At 39.9% G+C, this 20,493-nt stretch overlaps 1 protein-coding gene across 1 annotated transcript; it reads left to right on the top strand.

Moving 5' to 3' along the window:
• The first annotated feature begins 11,725 nt into the window (after positions 1 to 11,725).
• LOC121891232 (NXPE family member 3-like) lies at positions 11,726 to 20,265 on the top strand. The gene is made up of 6 exons (XM_042404060.1): positions 11,726 to 11,848; positions 14,772 to 15,251; positions 16,356 to 16,651; positions 18,172 to 18,242; positions 18,452 to 18,655; positions 18,750 to 20,265. The coding sequence occupies exons 1-6, from the start codon at positions 11,726 to 11,728 to the stop codon at positions 19,301 to 19,303; spliced, it is 1,728 nt and encodes a 575-aa protein (XP_042259994.1). The 3' UTR covers positions 19,304 to 20,265.
• Positions 20,266 to 20,493: the final 228 nt, after the last annotated feature.

Genomic DNA, 20,493 nt, shown 5'->3' with positions numbered 1-20,493 from the left:
TTATTTGCCATGAAAGTCCTCAGCCTCACACCCATTAGCCTGAACATTAAACCACACTCCTTTTAAATGTTTCAAAAGATTCCCATGACAACACAACAAGGCCTGTGAGTTAGATAGATCTCATATTACTAAGCAAGCAGATGTCAAAATACTATCACGGTCATTCAGTAACCTTTGACCTACACATTTTTGTTACTAAACCCACCTTGAACCCCTTTTATTGTAGGTTCCAGTAAAAACTTCCTCCCCTCTGACTAACAGAGTTAAAGAGTAATTTTTAGGCAGTAGGGCTTTGCCTTCAAAGTGTGGCATAGCTGTGACTTGGAAATTTGAAGGAAGAGTAATGTAATTTTATACATTTTTACAGCCACACAAGTAAGAAAAGTGTGATAAAAATGGCTTAGCTTACTTATTCCAGGCATTAGATGAATTTTCCACAAGAAATAATTTGAGGCACTTTAATCCTAAATTATTGGTAAGAGAAGCCCAACTTTATGTGTCAGTATACTTTTTCTGTGTTAGTTTCAGAACACCCACCATTTCATTTAAATGCCAAAGATAGGATGGAAATTATTATTTCCTCCTCTAAAGGCAAAAATAATGAATAATTATAAAAACACTGCAAAAAAAGTGACTTTATTGTATGAATATGAAAGTAATATCAAAGAGCTAAGTTTAACAAAGAGGAACAGCAGTCATAAAGTGAAACTAACAAGGATGTGACTGACATGTCCAGAGATTGACTAACTAAAAAAAGGTTTGGGCTAAGCCCTGAATGTTTACAACGTTTGGCTCTGCCCCTGACTGGAGATGAGGACAGAGGAGCAGATTAAGGAAAATCAAGACCACTGAGGCAATTGTTGTGACAAAAAAGAGAAAAAAAAAAAGAATCATTACCCAATGTCAAGCAAAGAAAACAGACTTCCCTGTGTCGTGGAAAAATCTTCAAATGGCCCAATAAATCTTCAGGTCACCCACAACTTAGTATTAAACTCAAAACTTATAAGAGAAAAACTCAAAAAATACACTGGAAGCTGGTAGAGTTCAATGTGAATAGGTTTACTGTACATAAAGAGATACAGAGCAACCCAAGGCTTCTTTGTCCTGGGACAAAAAAAAAAAACCTGATGCAAAATCATAAAACCTCATATTATATACTTTTCATAACTCCTCCTATCGTGGAGCTTATTTTCTAGTCTCCACCTCCTTTTTCATTATATTCAGATCTGGTCATTATTTCTGAGGTTCATAAGTGACCTTGACGCTTTGGTGATAATACAAGTGTGACTTATCTTAAAAATTACTGTCTCAGCATCTTCCACCTTTTTCTTTTCTTTTTCTTTTTTTTTTCACTAAAAATGGACCTGGCAGCCTTTAATCATTTCACACAGAAAACCAAAATGCTATAACACAGATTAGCTGTCTTGCTAACTCCCTGGGAACTGTCTGTTCACTAACTGAGACCACACCGAGAACATTAGATTTCAATAGTTTAATTGAGATAATGAAAGAGAGCTGATATGTTGATGGATGGGTTGGAGAACCTGATGAAGGATTAGGGATGGAGGGATGAAGTGATGGGGAGAGGAAAGGGGTGAGGTGTGAGAGTTGAGGAACATAGAATGGAGGGTTAAGGGACGATGATGGATGTATGGTATGTCGACTGGACGACGACTGCCGACAGTAGGGAGGTAGGAGGGAACGGGGGGAGAGGTTGAGACTCTGAGTGGGGAAACTGTCTGTCCGATCCATCGCCTGGATAGAGCCCCCAAAAAGAACTTCATGCAGAGATGTGTTCAAGAATGTGGCTGGAGTATGGTTCTGGAGAAATCGCCGACTTGTGCAAAACTTGCAGGAGGTGGCCGACTGGAGGTGAACCACCTAAACTGCTGTAACCCCGGAAACAGAGAGAGACGCTGAGTCAGTGCAGCTGTATGTTACGAGAACAGACAATGTGGTTGTCTCCGGAAGGGTCGAGTGTCAGGACTTGGTGGAAACTGTGGGACAATCACGTACGAAATGGATGGAAATGGATGGTCTGGCGGTTGAGATGGTTCTTTGGAGTTAATGGCAATTAGTGCTTTAGGATATAGTGGTGTCATGGACCGTGCTTGGTGGGGTTCTGAGGGCCACTGCACCTAACATAGGCACCACTGAAGGAAGGATACTGTACGTGGGCATCGACGGGCGTGATGCACCTGGATGGGTACGATGGCCGTCGGAAGCGAGAAGAGAAGTGCGTGGCCTGCGATGAGCTCTAGCTGTCAAGACTTTAGTAGCCTGTGATGGGGCTTGAGACTGTCAGGACCTGCAAAGCCTGCTGCATGAAGGGAGTCGAAGAAAGGGGGAAAAGGGGGGAGATGGTTGGGTGTGGGGGCGAACTGTGGGATAACCGTTTAAAGGAAAACTGATGGTCTGGATGGCTCTTTGGAGTTAACCGAATGGAGTGGGTCGGACGAAGGAAGCTCCGTGGCCCACTGATGTCATGAACTAGTGGTGGGGGAATAGAGGCTGACTGGAGCACTGAATTGATGATGAATGGTTGTATTGGAGATGATTCGTTGTGTTGAAGCATTTTATATAGTCGGTTGACAACAATGAAAGAGTGAGGGCGCACCCTCCATGGTGCCTTGAGATTCAGATAAAGGTAGAATGGATGAAAAGAAAATGGATGGATTTGAGTGAGCCATGTCGGCTGTGGCTAGAAAGCGAAGAATGAAAAGGTGCTGTTTTATGGATAATATGGGAGGATGGAAGCCGAAGTGATATAGGAGGAAAAGATAGAAAGTCTGGAGGGAGGCACGGGAGATGAAGGGGTGAGGGTGGGGAACTCAATTCAATTCTATAATATAGTGCCAAATGACGACGAGGTCGTCACGTGGCACTTTAGCGTAAAGCAGGTCTAGACCATTCTCTTTAATTAACGGAGACCCAACAATTCCCCCGTGAGCAAGCACTTGGCGACGGCGGTGAGGAAAAACTCCCCTTTAACGGGAAGAAACTTCAAGCAGAACCTGGCTCTAGGTGGGCGGCCATCTGCTTTGACCGGTTGGGTTAGAAAAAACAAACAAACAAACAAGAACAAACAAAAACGAGGGGGGGGTGAAGGAGGTAAGGATGAAAAATGAAAGGGTGAGGGTAAAAGTAGGGTGGAAAAGGAGGAAGGATAGAGTTAGGGGATGATCGATGGTCCGTTGTTTGGAGAGAAGAGGATGAGAGTTCCTGAAGAGAAGTAGAAGCGTTAACGAAGAAACATGAAAACAGAAAAGTGAGTTAGTATGAACCATGGAGTTACACGAGCACTTAATAAATAAGCAGGAAAATGGGATGAAGGGTTAATTAGGAAAATAAAATTTTAAAAAAAGGAGGGAAGAAAAGAAAGTGGAGTGTGCCCTGGCCGGAGCTGGAGAGTCAGGGCTCCGTTGTAGCGGGCAGCGTGGTGACGACATCGGTGTGCAGCGTGCGTCGGGTTAGCGTTAGGCGGTGAACCCGGAAGAGCGGGACGATTTGAGCTGCCGGCCGGAGAGGTGAGGAAAAAGTTTCTGTAGAGTTGGAAAAGTTTGGCAACGCTATTGTTTCACTGGAACGGTGTGTCCGTCTGTTTGGGGGCACTCTGTAGGTGAGTGAGTGTCTGGTTGAAGATGTTGCTTGAAGGAAAACGAGCCGGGTCAGAATCGGCTATAACTTGGGTGTGTATGGGTCCCAGCTGATCAGCAGTGTGGCGTCTGAGGGAGTAGCTTTTCTTCCGAGGAGCAGCGGTGTAAACGGCCTCTGCGAGGATGTGGTGGTGAAGGAGGTATCTTGTTGGTACTGCGAGTCGTGGATGGTATTGCTGGGTAACGTGATCCAAGGAACGCGGGCGAGGGGTAAGCGTTTGCGATGCGACCCTGTCACGGGTCACTTGCAACTGAGACGAGGGGAGAAGAACGGATGGGGTGTGCTTAAATACTTTGTAGTGCGGAAGTGGGATGTGTACTCGGCGTGGTCTCTGTTCCTGAACCTTGTTTATAAATCTATAAACTTCATTTATTGGCATAATGCTATCTTTGCAGTCTCACTGGCACATTCATCATGGGAAGGCAGTTTTCCACCACACCTGCTGACCAGGAGGATACACTTCAGGGGTCTATTCCAGAAAGCAGTTTTAACAAACTATGATCCCAACCCTGAACTCTGAGTCGATGAACCCTTAGATGGAAAACTCAGAGTTTTAGACATCTATTTGGATCTTGGCTCAACAGCATTCTTGACTTTTTTTCAAGTATTTTAACAAATGTAGTAAATTTAAACAGTCACTGAAATGCTGTTGAAACACGTACAGATTATAGGCATTTAAAATACTCACTTTCAAATTACATTTAGTTTGCAGATGCACCACAATCCTGCTCACTCACATTAATATAATCTCCAAAATGACATGAAAACTGTAATCGAAATGTTCAATCACTGCGAACAATCACATCATGAGTGACAGAGAAAATTATTCATTGATCTTCTGTCTAAAGCTTCATACATTTTTTTATCATTATTTAAACTGAGATTACACATTATGGGCCCTACCTTACGCACGGCACAAAGCAGTGCCAAGCGCGACGCAAGTGTCTTTGTTAGTTTAAGACCAACGCAGTTGTCATTTTCCAGTCCAGCACCCACGTTGTTTAAATAGCAAATGCACTTGCGCCCATCAGAGCGCCCATGGGCATGTTGGTCTTAAAATGAGGTGTGGTCAGGCTCATTGTTGGCGCATTGCTAACTTGAGGCAGCAGAGAGCAATTGCACTATGGACCAACAAAAACCTGGTCTGAAGTCAATGGCGCAGTGTTACACTGTTATTTTAAAGGCGCATTATCAAGACAGTAATATGCGCCTACATAGGCGGGTGAACAACATACACTCTGCTTTTTACACACAGGAATAATAAAAGAATTACAATGTGAAAGATTATTATTGTGTACATCAAAATATTTTAAAAAATACATGTCATAATGGTTAGGCATAATATTTATCAGAATTAACTAATCACAGTAATGACGGATAAAATTGTCTAATTATTTGACCAAATCGTGGCAATACACGTGGACAGACGGACAACAACGGATCAGACACAAATCGACTTTCCTGCTGCATCAATACATGATGACATGAGGAACACATGAGGAAATAAATGAGGTGAAAACAATGATTAAACTAAAGAAGGAAATAAATCTGGACAGCTTCTAGCTGCTGCTGCTAGCAGCACCTTGGAGAGCTGAGCAAGTCCTGATAACTGTGTTGATGATTCTTTACATTATTAAAATTAATGATTTAATTTTTGAACAATATATAAGAAATATTCTTTAACATTTTTGAGAATACAGTGATCAGGTTTCCATACTTTCAACAATTAATACCCTGCTGATTTTACTTGTTACTCCATGACTGGACAAAACAATTTTAAAGATCTGTAATCTGTAATTCAAAAAATAAACCTTTTCAAAAACCAAACGAAAATACAAATTACAAAAACAAATTAATGAACAGAATCTTAAACTGGTGGTCTGGGGCCATGGGAGGGTTCAGGAGCAGCAGGGGCCAGTGTGCTTGTTATGGATCGTGCGCTGTGAAAGCGTTTCCTCTGCAGAGAAGTGTTCCTTCTTACTACTTGGCAAATGCGCCATCATAATAGCAGTCCGCCAAAGTGCAAGTGCACCTGGCTTTTAAAGGGAATGGGAGATGACACTCTGATTGGTTTATTGCATGTTACGCCAAAAACACACCCATGATTAATTAGGAGACTATGGACAACCTCTTTGAACCGTGTGCCTGGCCAGCGACCATTTTTTCCACCGTTAAAATATGTGGATTTGGACACAACCTAAATGCACTGTGCCAGGCGCTTCAGACCGTGCGCTTTAGATCGTTAAAATAGGACCCTATGTGTGTCACAAAAAGGCTCAGTGCATGTGACAAAGAGGGGAGTCAAGTCAGGTTTAAGTGCCAATTGAATATTTTTTTGGAAATAAAACAACATAACTATTTACAAAAGGCATGAGGTATGGAGAGTAACTGCATCATGAATGGGCTGTATGGATGAGTGAGGAATGTGTATGCTACTGTTGAATGCAGGAAAAAGTGTCAAAACAAACCCAAACCCTGGAGTGATGTGGGACCTAGGAGAGAGAAAGAGACAATGAGACCAGACTAGTAGATATAACCTTGGTGGAGGCCTACCCAAATGTCACCACATTACCTTAGCAACCACTGCAGGCAGAAAGGGAGGGGTCGTAACATGTGCAATGAACATGTCAGTGCAGGAACTGCTCTAGCAAACTAATAGCTGTCCATGATAGCAATGTGCACAGAGTCAGTGTTATAAACAAAAAGGAAAGAAAAAGAAGGACATGCAAAAGTTTTATTCTGAGCTGAGGGTGAATTCATGCTGTGTAATATTTGGATGCCAAATCAAAGAAATGACTGATGCACACAAAAGCAGTAACTCTAGATAGTACTGGTGTAACAAACTAATATCCAACTGGGATTTTGATTCTGACATACAGTAAACCTCCACTAATGAATGCACTTTGAATGGACTGAATTAATGACGAATGAAACGTTGTGTCCAACATCTGCTTCAGACTCTGCAGGGGCAGCAGACAGAGCGAAACTCAGGGTTTGTTGAAGAAAACTTGCCAGTGAGCAGGTTAGCTTCACAGAGTCAGCAACCCGGTCTCATATTAAAATGTGTGATAGCTATGTTGGTCCACAGCGCAAAACATATTAGTTTCACAATGACAGCTCTAAAATTGTGAGATGACTATGTTTTTGTTTTTTTTGTTTTTGTTTTTTTTGGTGTATTGTTTTCTATTGGCCTGCATCCATGTCACATAACTGTCAAGTTTCTGTCTGCTTAAACAACAACAACAACAACAACAACAACAAAAGGGCTGCCATTCCTTTTTCTTCTAAATGGAAAATGCAATATTTTAAAATAGTATGGCATTAAAATACGTTTTGATAACATTTCTAGCAAAAAATGTGCATTTTATTTTCATAATCTTTGTTCAGTGAATGTATATGATGTTTAGTTTGATAGTTATTGCAAAAATTTTTGCAGGCTTTCTATTGTTACTATAGCGGTTGCTATTGACACTGCTATCGCTGAAACCACGTATGGATCATCATTAAATTATTGTCTTTACGTTGTGTTGTTATCTGACCTGTTATGTTATTTGTTATTTTATGTAACTGTTTGATGATGTTCTTTCAATAAAAAAATGTAGATTTTAGAGCACCCTGGGGATGAACTGAATTTGAAATCCACTGAATGGAAGGAAAAAGGCATAACACATCTACACCACGTCTTTGAAAATAATACTCTACTCACCTTCCAACAGTTAATGCAACAGATTGGTGTTGGGGAAGGGCAATACTTAAAATGCACCCAATTAAAGATTGCAATCAAGGCAAAAACCAACATTTCCAATAACAATGTTCATGTTGGGTGCACCATCCTTCTATCCCCCTCACTGTGCATACTAGTACACTTGGACATACTTGACATCACAAAAAAAAACAAAATCACATCAACTTTACTGGTAGCCCTAACTATTGCCAAAAAACTATTTTACTAAATTGGAAAAACAGAAAACAACTCATCATCTCACAGTGGTTATCTTTTACCTGAACAAGTCACTCTGGAACAAAACTCAGCCCTGCAAAAAAGCCTCTCTTTTTGTCTCCCTGTTATATTGTTGTTGTTATCAGTTGTATTATTGCCTCCCCTCCTTTTTATTTTGATTTCTTTGAGTCTAGTTCTCCCTTTTGTCTTGCTAGTTCTCCCTTTTGTCTTGTCTTGTACTGTGTCATATGTGTCTCCATGATGGTCACCTGTATTGCACAAAAAAAAAAAAAAAGAAATCCAGAATTTGCAGTTTTGCGATTCGCTGACCAGAGGAGATGCCACCCGCAAGATTTTTCCTCATTGTCACTGTGTTAAGGTTTCTTTTAATGATATCTTTAAAGGGGACGTATTATGCTTTTCCTTATTTTCAGACATATATATAATGTCACAATGTCAGATATTCATGTTAAAAGTGGCTGACGTGTCAAATAACAAGGTAAAAGTATGTAGCAGTAATCCCTGTGAGCAAAAAGCAGCAGCTTCAGACTGCTCTGAACGCCAAGTTTTCAACAGTTTTTTCTACTTTCAGCCCGAGCTGACGTCAGTTTGTGATGGATTTCTTTATATGGACATCTGCTATGTGCACAGCACGCGGGTTCGCTGCTCCGCTCCAGGAGTAGTTACGCCGAGCCACAACACTATTACACAGCACAGCAAAGTAAAATAAGTGGTTTACCTGTTGTGTGCTAATTGTCTGAAGCTCTTCATAAAACATCTCACTGTGGCTGTTTCTGCTTGTACTCTTCCTCCCTGCATTATTTAGCAAATCGCTCCATATGTTGTTGTTTCAACCGGTTTTTAGCGCCGCTAACAAAGCTCCACTAAGGCAGTGAGGAACATGTTTTTAAGTCCTGTAAATTCTTCACAATAAACGTCTCCCAGTAGTTAGTCATTTAAAGGCTTTAAATTTGAAGCAGTAAAGCAGGAAATGTTTGGTTTGCAATGACTGTAAAGTTGCACAACTCTGATACATAAAGCTGGCCAATCAGAACAGAGTGGGCTCTTTGGAAGGGGGGCCTTAAAGAGACAGAAGCTAAAACGAAGTGTAAGACAAACTGTGTTTATTAAGGAGCTGCATAAAGGGCCAGTATAAGATAAATAAGGAGTTTTTTGAACTTTGAATCATGCAGAGCTACTCTAGTGGAGTCCAAAAATAAAAATTTACAGCTGAAATGAGCATAACAGGTCCTCTTTAACATTTCTCAACACAAAAACATGAAAGTCAGTTACATTTCAATATACCTGAACCCGATGTGCATAAATTAATTTTCAAAATAGAGAGACCCGACCAGAGGAGGACCCAAGCAGCCAGACCCAACCCAAATCGACCTGAACAGAGAGAGAGAACACAAACACTGTTGTATTGTTTAAGAGTGCTGCTCTTTCACTGCGGTGGGAGATTAATAAATCCCTGCTTTTGTTACAACAAAATGTTCTGAATAAATAAAAATGTTTAAATTGAAAAGTTTGGACTTATCGTACTGTTTATTGTTTATACAGTATGGACATTGTCTCTGAGGTTTGTTTCCATATAGCCTGTCTACTGAGGTTACACCTTGATAATGTAACCTGCATATCATCTCTCCTTCATTCCACCACTCGCATGAATACTCACACAGCCTGCCCTGCACTTCCTGTTCTCCACCCACATGGCCCCAGACACACCTGGCAGAGATCTGCACTCTATTCAGTGCACTCTTCTAGACTGATAAAACAGGTAAAACTGGATTCAATGTGCGTAGAACATCTTACTTCACTTCTTAGTGGAGAAGTCTGAGGGCATGTGGTGAGCAGGTAAAGATCAACAGAGTATTAATACTGGGCCATGAATGGGCCAGGGGGAAGTAAACAGTGGCTGGATATAAGGACAGAGGGGCAGTTTGATGAAAATCAAAACCACTAAGGCAACTGTTGTGACAAAAAGAAGAATCCTTACCCAATGTCAAGATAAGAAAACAGATCTCCTGCAAACCAGCAAGGTACACTCCAGGATCAGTCTGAGTTTACTGTGTCTCGTCAAAATGAATCTTTGCTAAGGTAAGATACATGATTTGCTTAAATGTATTTAAGTATACATGTATTTGATGAAATTTGAAGTTTTAATTCATAGACATCATGAAAACTAAATGTGGCTGCTAACCATTTTCATAGTTTTAACAAGTTTAATTACTTTAACTTGCAGCAGAAACCCTGCCTCCTTACGTTATAAGTGATTACATTTCCCACAAATTGTTTTTGGCAAAATATTTTTTTGTAGAATTACATAAACAAAATGTCTAGGTTTGCTAACATAACATAAGCTCACATTTTCTTTTGTTTGATTCCTATATTGTATGTCTCCTTAACTTTACTAAGCCTTCCCTAAATGGGAAACTAAAGTATCTGAAAACTTTTATATGTGTCCTGGTTTAACTAAAGTGCAAACTAAAGCTGAAATAAACTGAACTCTTACTTCTTTGTGTTTATTCCTGGCACATTTCTGTACTTACACTTTATTTGGATTTTTTAATGTCAACCCTGAAATGTGCGTCAAAATATTTGCATGTGAAAGAAATGATATCATCTCTTTGCTGTATGTCTGCAGAACACTTCCTTAAATGAACTCTATCCTAAATGATACATTCAAGCATACAGTACATTAGATCAAACATACTATCAGACCTCTCTATCGTCATGGCTGTACTCTTTCATACCACCTGGAACCTGAAACTCAGACTTTGAATTTGACTGTTAAATATATTTGTTTACATCTGACACAATCCTGATTCACAGATCTTCTCTGTTGTTAAGATAAATTAAGCGTAAATTTAGCCTACAACTGCAGTCATTTAGTAGTGAAACAAAAGCTGAAAGTAAAATTAACAAAATATTTTTGTCTGTTTAATACTCCACATGTGAGCTGCCACATCAGGCCAAAGATTTTCACCCACACCACACCTACTGAGGAATTCTTTCCTGGTTAGTTAACCTGTATAACAACAAATATTTGAGTGACAGACACATCGTGTACCTGCAGTGACATTATAACAGGTTAAGTCTAAGACCTAAATGTGACTACAACTGTTGATTGAATTAGAAGTTACATTAGAAGATGTAGATTTTCACAGCTCACACTCACACACCATTTGCTATTGTAGCAACGGGACACTAAGACCCATGCAGTGGTGATGTAAGGGTAGCGGTAGAGGTGCAAACACAGCGCGATATTGTACTTATAATTAAATAGTAATTCAGTGGGTTTACTTTAACTTTTATTGAAGGGCGAGAAGCTTTAAAAAAGATATGTGATACAAGGTACATAATGTATTCATCTAGAATCGCACCTATTTTGTAATGGTGCTCTTGTGGTTATTTGAAGCTTATCCAACAAAGTCTCAGGAGCAGGACCACACCTCAACTACGCAACTTCCAGCATTCCTATAAATACCACTTAATCCTGCTCTTGTTGATGGTGTGGTCCTCACTAGTGAATTTAGTAATGTTTTGCTATGATTCATAGCAGTTATTCACATGTGTGGTCTGTGTTGATGTCATTGTTGATAGTGGAATGGTTTGTTAGTGTTGTGTTTTTATTTGAATTATTGGTTTGATTTGTTTTATCCTTTTTCACAGATAGGATACTCCCAGCACTCTACCAGTGGGTGGTTGGATTTCCTGGCTATGTGTCTGTTCTCTCCTCTTCCTCCCTTATTTGAAGTATTAGTTCCTGTTTTTAATAAATAGCCATTTATGGCAACTAACCCACAGATATTGTGTAAACGGGTAAATGACTGGGTCACCTGGGAATTAATCCTCATATTAAACTACAAGGGGAGTGACGCTGCTGACTTTGGTTATGGCCTTGGTTGATGTTGATCAATCAGAGGAATGTCCTGGGTGACTGGATCAAGTTCAATAGAAATGAGTGATAGGGAATCCTACCACACTATTTGTATAGAGATCATTTCACTGCTCAGGTTAAATTTTTGCAAGTAATCACTAACAAAAATACAGCTAAACAAGGTGTCAATTAACACTGTTTGTTTGTGTCATTTTATAGCCACAGATGAAGACTGATCATCAATCATGAAGGTCAGAGCTTGTAGAGAAACAGTGGTCAACTTTTGCTGTTCGAAGTTTGCTGCCATCTTCCTGTTCCTGGCTGTGTTTGTCTTCATCTTTGTGTATTTTAACATGGACGTCCTGGAGGTGAGAATTTGGTCTTGAGTGGGATTGCCTGAAGGGTGGACCCTGTTTGAAATAGTTAGATCTCAGGATATTGTTTTCATATGCAATGTAGCTTTGGCTAACAGTAATGTTCTTCATCAATATATTTGTAAACAAATGCAATTTTAGGAAATCATGCATTTGGCTGACAGCAGAAACTCCTAATTCAAATATTTATATTTTTATATATTTTCATTTTATTATTTTCATCTATATTTTTATTATTGTCAGTAAATCCTTTTAAAAAGACCAAACCCAACAATGTGTCAGTCCATCTCTCAATACTTTCCCTACCCTGACTGTGGCTCTCAGCTCCAAGCCCATTAGTTCCTGCTGAAGAGGTACATGTAAAAATTTAAAAAGGTCAAAAATATGTACACCTTTTTCCCTTATGCAGGGTAGTCACACTGAGCTAAGACTGACGCTGTGACTTTTAAATGCACATCTCTCTCATTGCATGCATATAACAACATATTTTTGAGTCAATTGGGTGCTGATGACATAGCTCTGTTGGTGGGGGTAGCTGCCCTGCTCACCCATTTCGAATGTTACCACTTGATTGAATGGGTGTTATCAGTGGCTATCAGCCTCATAGATACGGGTTAGAAGGGGCCTGCTACACCCACTAGTAGGTGCATATCAACCCACTGGCATTGGACCATGACACCTACCAGAAGGTAATATGCCGCTACATTACATTACACTACAAAATAATTATGTTTTATGATGTGATAATGCTGTGGTTAAGGTCTGGTTAGGTTTAGGAACAAAGACCACTTGGTTAGGGTTAGGAAAAGATTATGCTTTGGGTTAAAATGATCACTTGAAATGTGGTTAAACGTGGCAACTTTCTGTTACAAATGCAGTAAAATGTGGTGAATTTTTCTTAACGGAGGCGAACCGTGGTGTTGTCATATCTTGCTTGCAACTTGAAGGATGCCAACTAACTATCCTAGCTATCCACCTAACCCGCCTCATACTAACAAGAGAAAAGTCATCTTATCAAGTCATCTTATATATACGTCATCTGAACTATGTCACTTCCCCAGGTCATAATTACTACAGCCACTAGATGGCATCTGTGACTCAAAGCGACCTTCTTCTTACCAATAGATGATAATGCCCTTCTGAACCTACTAGTAGGTGTAGCAGGCCACTTCTAATCCATATCTATGAGGCTGATAACCACTGATAACGCCCATTCAAACTAGTGATAACATTCAAAGAGGGTGTCCTGCTAGTATGCAGAACCGAAGCGACATGGCTAGTCCCTGCTTTGAGGGTATAGTGGAAATGCATATCATCATTGCACGGCTAAAGCATAACAACCTGGGCCCATTGAAAAACTACTATAGTTCAATCAGGAGAGACAAGTGAATGAAGCAAAGATAATTGTTTATTATACAGATGATATTGATGATTAAGTATTGTCAGAAGTCTTTGGCGCTTAGACTTTACAGGGAGATTTGTAATTGAGGGACATCAGTCCTGAGCAGCAGTGAGATAAGTCCCCCCATAGAGTCCAGACACTGGTAGTGGTGGCTGATGACTGCTGCTGAGACTGATAAGGCTGATGAGGTTGATGAAGTGAAGAACAGATAAATCTGTGAAAACTGGGCAGCAATGGGGAGGTGGTGGGGCATGTAGAATGCGACATGAAAGCACTAAAGGCAGAGAGGGAGAAAACATATAAAAAGACAGTTGCAAAATGATAGGCTGACAATGAAGGTGTGTCACCATGTTATTGGGTAGATGTGACCAGCTGACGTAAACAGCTGACTTCTCCATTGACAGCCAATGACAGCCAGGAAATTGAGTGAGCATGCGTGGTGGATGGGAATGACAGATGGTTTGAGAAATAAAACTACAGACCCGAAAATGCAAAAGATAGCCTTCCTGACTGAACTTTCTCTAAAGCTCTATTTTCATTTTTTTTTTTAAATCCAAGTAATTTCTTGAAACAGTTGGCTACTGTACTGTAATTTTTAGCCAACATAAGTCAATCAGTTGAAAATAGTAAATTTGTTGGGGACTGTTCTCAACCATAGATAAATGTGCATTTGCTGAGTATTTATGGCAGTGGAACAGTGTATGTGGGATTATCTCAAAATGAACTACAATGACCATGTTAATGGTAATAAAAGAACATGTCACGTCACACAGTGCAACAGTGTGGCTCACTGATGTGATTTTAATAATTTTTGGGCAACATTAGAGCTCTATGGCACAGAGGAACAATCCACATATATCAGGCCTTTGCTACACAGACCATACTTGTTAATAGGATCAATTCATTGTTGGGCTTGGTCATTTCATGGGTTCAGTGCAGAAATGTTTGTTTTGTTTTGCAAAATTCTGGAATGGAAACAAATAATTCCACAATGAAAACCCAATGCATAGAAAGAGTATTGTTACAAACAAACATTTTAGACGATTTTAACATTATATTTGTACCTTCACTTTTCAGATGTATATGAAGAGGAAACACAAAATTACATTAGGTTTCCACCAGAATAAATAATATGAACAAGTGTTCATACTATTTAGTTGTGTTAAATATTAACATCATAATCAAATTATAATTGTCCTCATTTGAAAATTCATTAAGAAGGATTTAGAAAAAGGAGAAAAAATGATCTCCTAATAGCGCACCTTAAATTCATCAACCTGTGTAACTGTTGACAGCAATATGAAAAGTAACATTTAAATTATTGCTACAGTTGTTACTGAAATAGAATGTAAGGATATTCTGACTGTAGTTTTCCTCCCTTTAGCTTTTTCATCTTTTTCAGTCTTTGATCAGCTTCTTTCATCAACCCCTTCAAATATTCAGTTATTTTCTTATGTGGGGCAGGGAAAAAAAATCCTTTTGTTTCATTTAGTTCATTTGTCTTACATTATAAAGTTTTTTTTTTCTCCATGTCTTTGTCACATCACTCTGCCCCCCTGCCAGTTTCAGCATAAGGTGATCACCACCTTCTCTGTCCTAAGACTTCACCTACAACACCACTTCTGCAGCTTCCAGCCACAGTCCCCTGAAGATGCTCTGGAGGAATGCCTCCTATTAGACTCCATTGCTTGGCCTGAAACTCCATCCCTGCCAGATCCTCTTTCCCTGGAGCAGACCACCGATCCTGCCCACAGCATCTTCACTATTCTCCCAGAGAAGGGTGGACGACAGTGGCATGTAGGGGATCAGCTGGAAGTTATGATCAAAATGTATGACTTCCAAGGCCGTCCCAAGAATTCTGGTGGAGACGTCTTACTTGCCCGTCTGCACAACCGAGCACTTGGTGCAGGTGTGGCTGGGCAAGTGCTGGATCACCTCAATGGCTCCTACTCTGCTGTATTTTCTTTACTCTGGGAGGGAAGCGCACAGGTTGAGGTGATGCTAAAAACTATGATGTTAAATGTGATTGTGTCAATCCTCTAACTTACTGTTAGCTAAGCCCCAACCCCCTCAGTTACTGTTGCTAGGCCTGTCAACTTTTTGTTCTCGCAAAGCACATATGCAGATTGCAATAATACTGGGAGCAGATTTACCTCTCAAAATCCTTAGTAATATTCAAAACAGTGGGTCCTTTATTTCATATAGTGGTTAAGCTAATATATATAAGCTAATATATATATATAATATAACCACTCATAGTGCAGATTTGATTGGTAGCATAGGATTGAGAAGTGCTAAACCAATTCAGCAATCAAAGATTTGATCTGGTCTCTATCACTATCTAGAAAAGAAATATCCTACATCATTTAATATGTCAGTGGAAATTTTAAACTTAGTATGTCCAAGAGTAATAAATACCATTGACATATTGAGAAATAGGTTTCTTCCATTGAGTGGCAAGTATTGGCAGCGTATTAACCAGCTAACATAATACAGCAATGAGAAACAGATGGATCTAAACCTGTGTCATCATTTAACAAAAGCAAAGCAGGGGAAAATACATTTTTATTGACAATACTTGTTTGGGCAGATGTCATTGACTGCCAACAGCTGTCAACCTCTGTGGACTTTCACCTCAAACCTCTGTGCCTGGAATTCCGGGAAATTTGAGCATTTATAAGAATCATTCAGTGAGACCCTGGCAAGCCTTTTTAGGTGCATCCTCATAAAAAAAATTGTAGTGAATCATTTGATGATTAGGATTTCTATATTTCAGCTTGATGTTTTGCCATATTCTTGACCAACTGATATGTCCAGTATAGTTCTCACTACAACTCCATTCACACCACTTCACCATGTGGAGAAATCCAAAGATTGACAGATCTACTGTGCCTAGTTATGGTTGCTAAACTATGATTGGGACAATCACTGGTTTAGTGAATGGTTAGTTCTCCACACATGGGTATGTGGAGATCAATCTGGTTTACACCTGAAATGAAATGTTCAACTTTAACTAGTGTTCACTTTATTTTTCTTTACTGCTATGACAGTTTCAAGTAATGGGGCTGAAATTTGAACTGTGGTTCTCTGTCCTATCAGATGACACTGGTTCACCCCAGTGAGGCTGTCACAGTGCTGCAAAGGTTGACTAAAGAACAGCCAGACAGGGTTTATTTCCAGAGCGTCTTTCGCTCAGGCTCAGTGTCTGAAACTACCACCTGTAATGTCTTCCTGCATCCAACCCAGCAACCACTGTGCAACTACACTGACCTCCACACAGGTGAGCCATGGTACTGCTACAAGCCAAAGAAGCTGAGCTGTGATGCCAGGATCAACCACTCCACAGGAGGAGTCAATCCAAAACTCAAGGCCAGGGAGGAAAAGCTCTTTAAAAGGTAAAGGGGCAGAGAGACGGGACTGGCATTTTGTTTGACTTCTAATAAACTAATGCAGTGCCTGTTCATGCCTGTTTGGAACGGGCCAATTGCTTATTATTTCTCGAGAGCCACATATATATGTGTCAACTGACAAACATATCATTTAAAACAATAAGGACTTAATATATTAAATGGTTTAATCCAGACAGACACGTCACCGGTGAGACTAAACTGAAGTTGAACCGTAGAAGCAGTGTACAGCCTTCCATGGGTTGATTCTGCTGCCAATCAAACATGTCTGCGCTCTTATTGTTATTCTTATCTAATTTTACTGCCTCTGCCTGTTTTTTTCTCCTGTGTATGCTTATGCTTTTTTCTTGGGTAGTTTAACTGAGCGGACACAGACATAGAACTGTGCGGGTCACTGTTCGCTTGTCTATTCAATGCTTAATAATATTTAATATTATGTTGCATGTAGAAATTGCACCAAAAGCGCATCTGTCTCCAGAATAAATCATCTGTTGAGTGTTTGATAGTCGTTAATTTGTGCATAAGCGGTGAAACAATCAGAAAATAACGTATTTCTGTCATTTACACGTTTTCTCTCTCTTAGAGAAAACTTTCCAGCGCTGTCTCCCTGTTGCTCGCTCGTGCTTTCAGCTCCCTTGCCCGCTCTCTCTCTTTTTCGCGTCTTTTTTTAAAATAAGTCCGGAAACCCACAATAAAGCCTAACTTTTAACATTATCAAACTAGTAGAGACGTCGTCCCCTCGTCCCTCTCATGGCAGGATGTACAGTTCTGATTATGACATGTAGTAGCAGAGACCAGACGCCCCACCCCACTTCTGCAGAGCGGAGCGGCTTATTACTTGTTTATTCGGAATTTCAGTTTATTAATATTAATTGTGACGCGTGTCCAAATTACACCAAATTTGACACATCACTCCCTTTGTTCCCCAGCCATACACCCGCCAAGTGTGGTGTCGACAGGATGAACGGTTCAGTATGTGAATATATATGTGAAAGACATACAGACAGAGATTCCATCCTTTAGTAGATAGATAAATATGTATCTCCTTAGTGGAAATCTCAGGAGTGTGTAAGCTGGTAAAGACTGAATCTAAATGTGTTTTCAGTCAAATATCAGCCTGATTCACTCTAGTTTATTTTCATTTAATGTGTTGTCTTTATACATAAATAAATGAAAAGAAATGAAACTAAGAAAAAATGTTAGTATTTGTTGTTATTCAGTTTTATTCTGATTCACATTTTAACAATGTATTTAGGATGCACTTTTTCAATTTCAACATAGCAAAATACATTAGTCTCTGCATGAGAAAACGGTTTAATTACATTTTATCTCTAAACCTTGCTGATGTGGTGTACTTGATAGCAAACAGTTGCATATTTACACAGATCAACATTAGCAGTCATTTAGAGTTTATATACATATGTATATATATTATTATCAGTGCTTTTTTGCTGAAAACAGCTGTCTGCTACATATGGATAATTTATTATGTATGTTTTTTTCTTCAGTGGTGTCAATATGAAAGTCTCTATTAAGGCTTCAGGGTCAGCCAATGTCAACGTGTTGCCAAAAATGAAAGGTAAAACAGAATTTTCACTAATTTAACCTCTGCCTGTTATAATAATTCAAACTTTAATGTGCCACAGACGATTAAAAATAAAAAAGACAGAAAGAAACATTTGCAAACAACCTACCAGCACATTGTTGGTTTTAGTCTGTTAATGGCATTTGTTGACAATAGGAAAAATATACAATAATGCCAGCTGTAATGCCTTAATTTCTTCTCAGGTCAACCAGAGGTAAAGAGCAGCAGTGTGAAGTCTGGACCCTCTGGCTATTACTATCAGGATACATGGCGAGCCCTAGGTGGCACCCCAGTCCACCAGTTCAACACATCCTCTGCCAGTCAGTGTCTGAAAGGCAAGGTGGTTCACATGCATGGAGACTCTACCGTCAGGCAGTGGTTTGAATACCTCACTGCAGCACTACCAGGTAGTTAATAAACAGAAATCTCTGACAACAGTTTAAGCTGCAGTGTGAACATAATCAATGTGTCCCACTTGGGTTCCCTCTTTAATACTTTTAGATCTCAAGGAGTTTAACCTGCACAACCTGAAGCAAGTTGGGCCCTTCATGGCCTTAGACTATGCAAACAACATTTTGGTGACATACCGCTGCCACGGTCCCCCTATCCGTTTTACCAACGTCCCAACCAATGATCTGCGCTACATTGCCAATGAACTAGATGAATTAGTTGGAGGCAATGACACCGTTGTAATATTTGGCATCTGGTCTCACTTCAGCACCTTCCCCATTGAGCTCTACATACGACGGCTGCAGGGAATCCGCAGGGCGGTAGTGCGGCTGCTGGACAGGGCTCCAGATACACTGGTTATCATCCGGACCGCAAACCTCAAAGCTTTGTCACTTGTTGAGGCGCTGACCATCAGCGACTGGTACTCACTGCAGCGTGACAAGGTGCTCAGGGCCATGTTCAAAGGACTGAATGTTCGTCTAGTGGACGCCTGGGAGATGGTTTTGGCCCACCACCTGCCACACAACCTCCATCCACAACCTCCCATTATTAAGAATATGATCAATGTCCTCTTGTCCTACATATGCCCTCAAGAGGGCAACTAGATGTGTGTCTGTTGGGAGAAAGGAATGGGAATTAAAATCGTTAAGGTTATGGAATTCAATATTGCAGCAAAAAAGGCATTTTCCCCATAGACCAACATTGTAAAAGAGACGTCTGTAAAACTGTTGACAGGATACCTACAGCTATAAACATGGTCAGTTATTACTCTTTTTATTGTATATTTTTAAGCCATGGGGGTTTAGTCTTTGTAAAACTTTTCCAAAGCTCAGAAAAATCTGTTGTTTTCTGAATGATGTCACCGCTGTATATGAGCCTGCTACGCGCTTTTGTGTTGTTTCTCAGGAATGAGGATGCTTGCTAAGTTAAAGCAAACGCTGTACTGATGTACAAAAATTAAAGGGAAAACTGAATACATGATACAAAGGTGAACCTTCTTTTTCACAAACCAACATATTTTGATTTTGTGGTTTTGCATCACATTTATTTATCGCTTGTTAGCCTTTGTCCTCGAATGTAATTTTTTTTTCAATATATTAGCTGTGTAATGACTGGATCCACTGATATGACACTGTAGGCGATTTTTCATAACTACCTCCCTAACAGTTTTCTTCAGGATATTTTAATTTTGTAAGTCTTTATATGTCATACTTTATGTAACCTGTGTGTACTAGCAGAGTCTCATCCTTTGGCACTGATGACTGAAGTTCCCCAAACATATCATCTGTTCGCATCAACCGTATAAATTTATTTTATGGCTTAAACTATCTCAGTGTGGCAAATGATAGCCCATCACAAAACCTCACTCTAGCTTTACTCCTGTTTACATCAGTTCTATCAGAACAGTTGCTAGCACAAGTAAATAAAGGCCTGTCATAGCCCACTCGCCACAACAAGGTGCAGGCCGAGAGTGGGAACACAAGACCAGACAAGGACAAGACAAATCCTGACGAGACCACAATGGAAATGGGACGTTTCCGAGACAAAACACAAGCATTTTAAGAATAAAGACACTTGAACCTCGATTTTATTATGCTTTACTGTATATAAAAAGTGAAATAAAATAAACAATAAAACAAAATTCTATGGTACAACAAAAGTACAACTTGAAGTCTGAAGTCTGATCAAATCAACTATGCAATCGTCAGTTGAAGTCTGTCCATCTTTTGCACGGAATACGTTAATGAATTACTCTTCTTGGCTTTTTACTCGCAAAGCTTTTATTGCACTTACA

The sequence above is a fragment of the Thunnus maccoyii genome, chromosome 23 (genome assembly GCF_910596095.1).
Source record: "Thunnus maccoyii chromosome 23, fThuMac1.1, whole genome shotgun sequence".
Classification (NCBI taxonomy): Eukaryota; Metazoa; Chordata; class Actinopteri; order Scombriformes; family Scombridae; genus Thunnus; species Thunnus maccoyii.
This window is presented reverse-complemented; position numbering and strand designations above follow the sequence as displayed.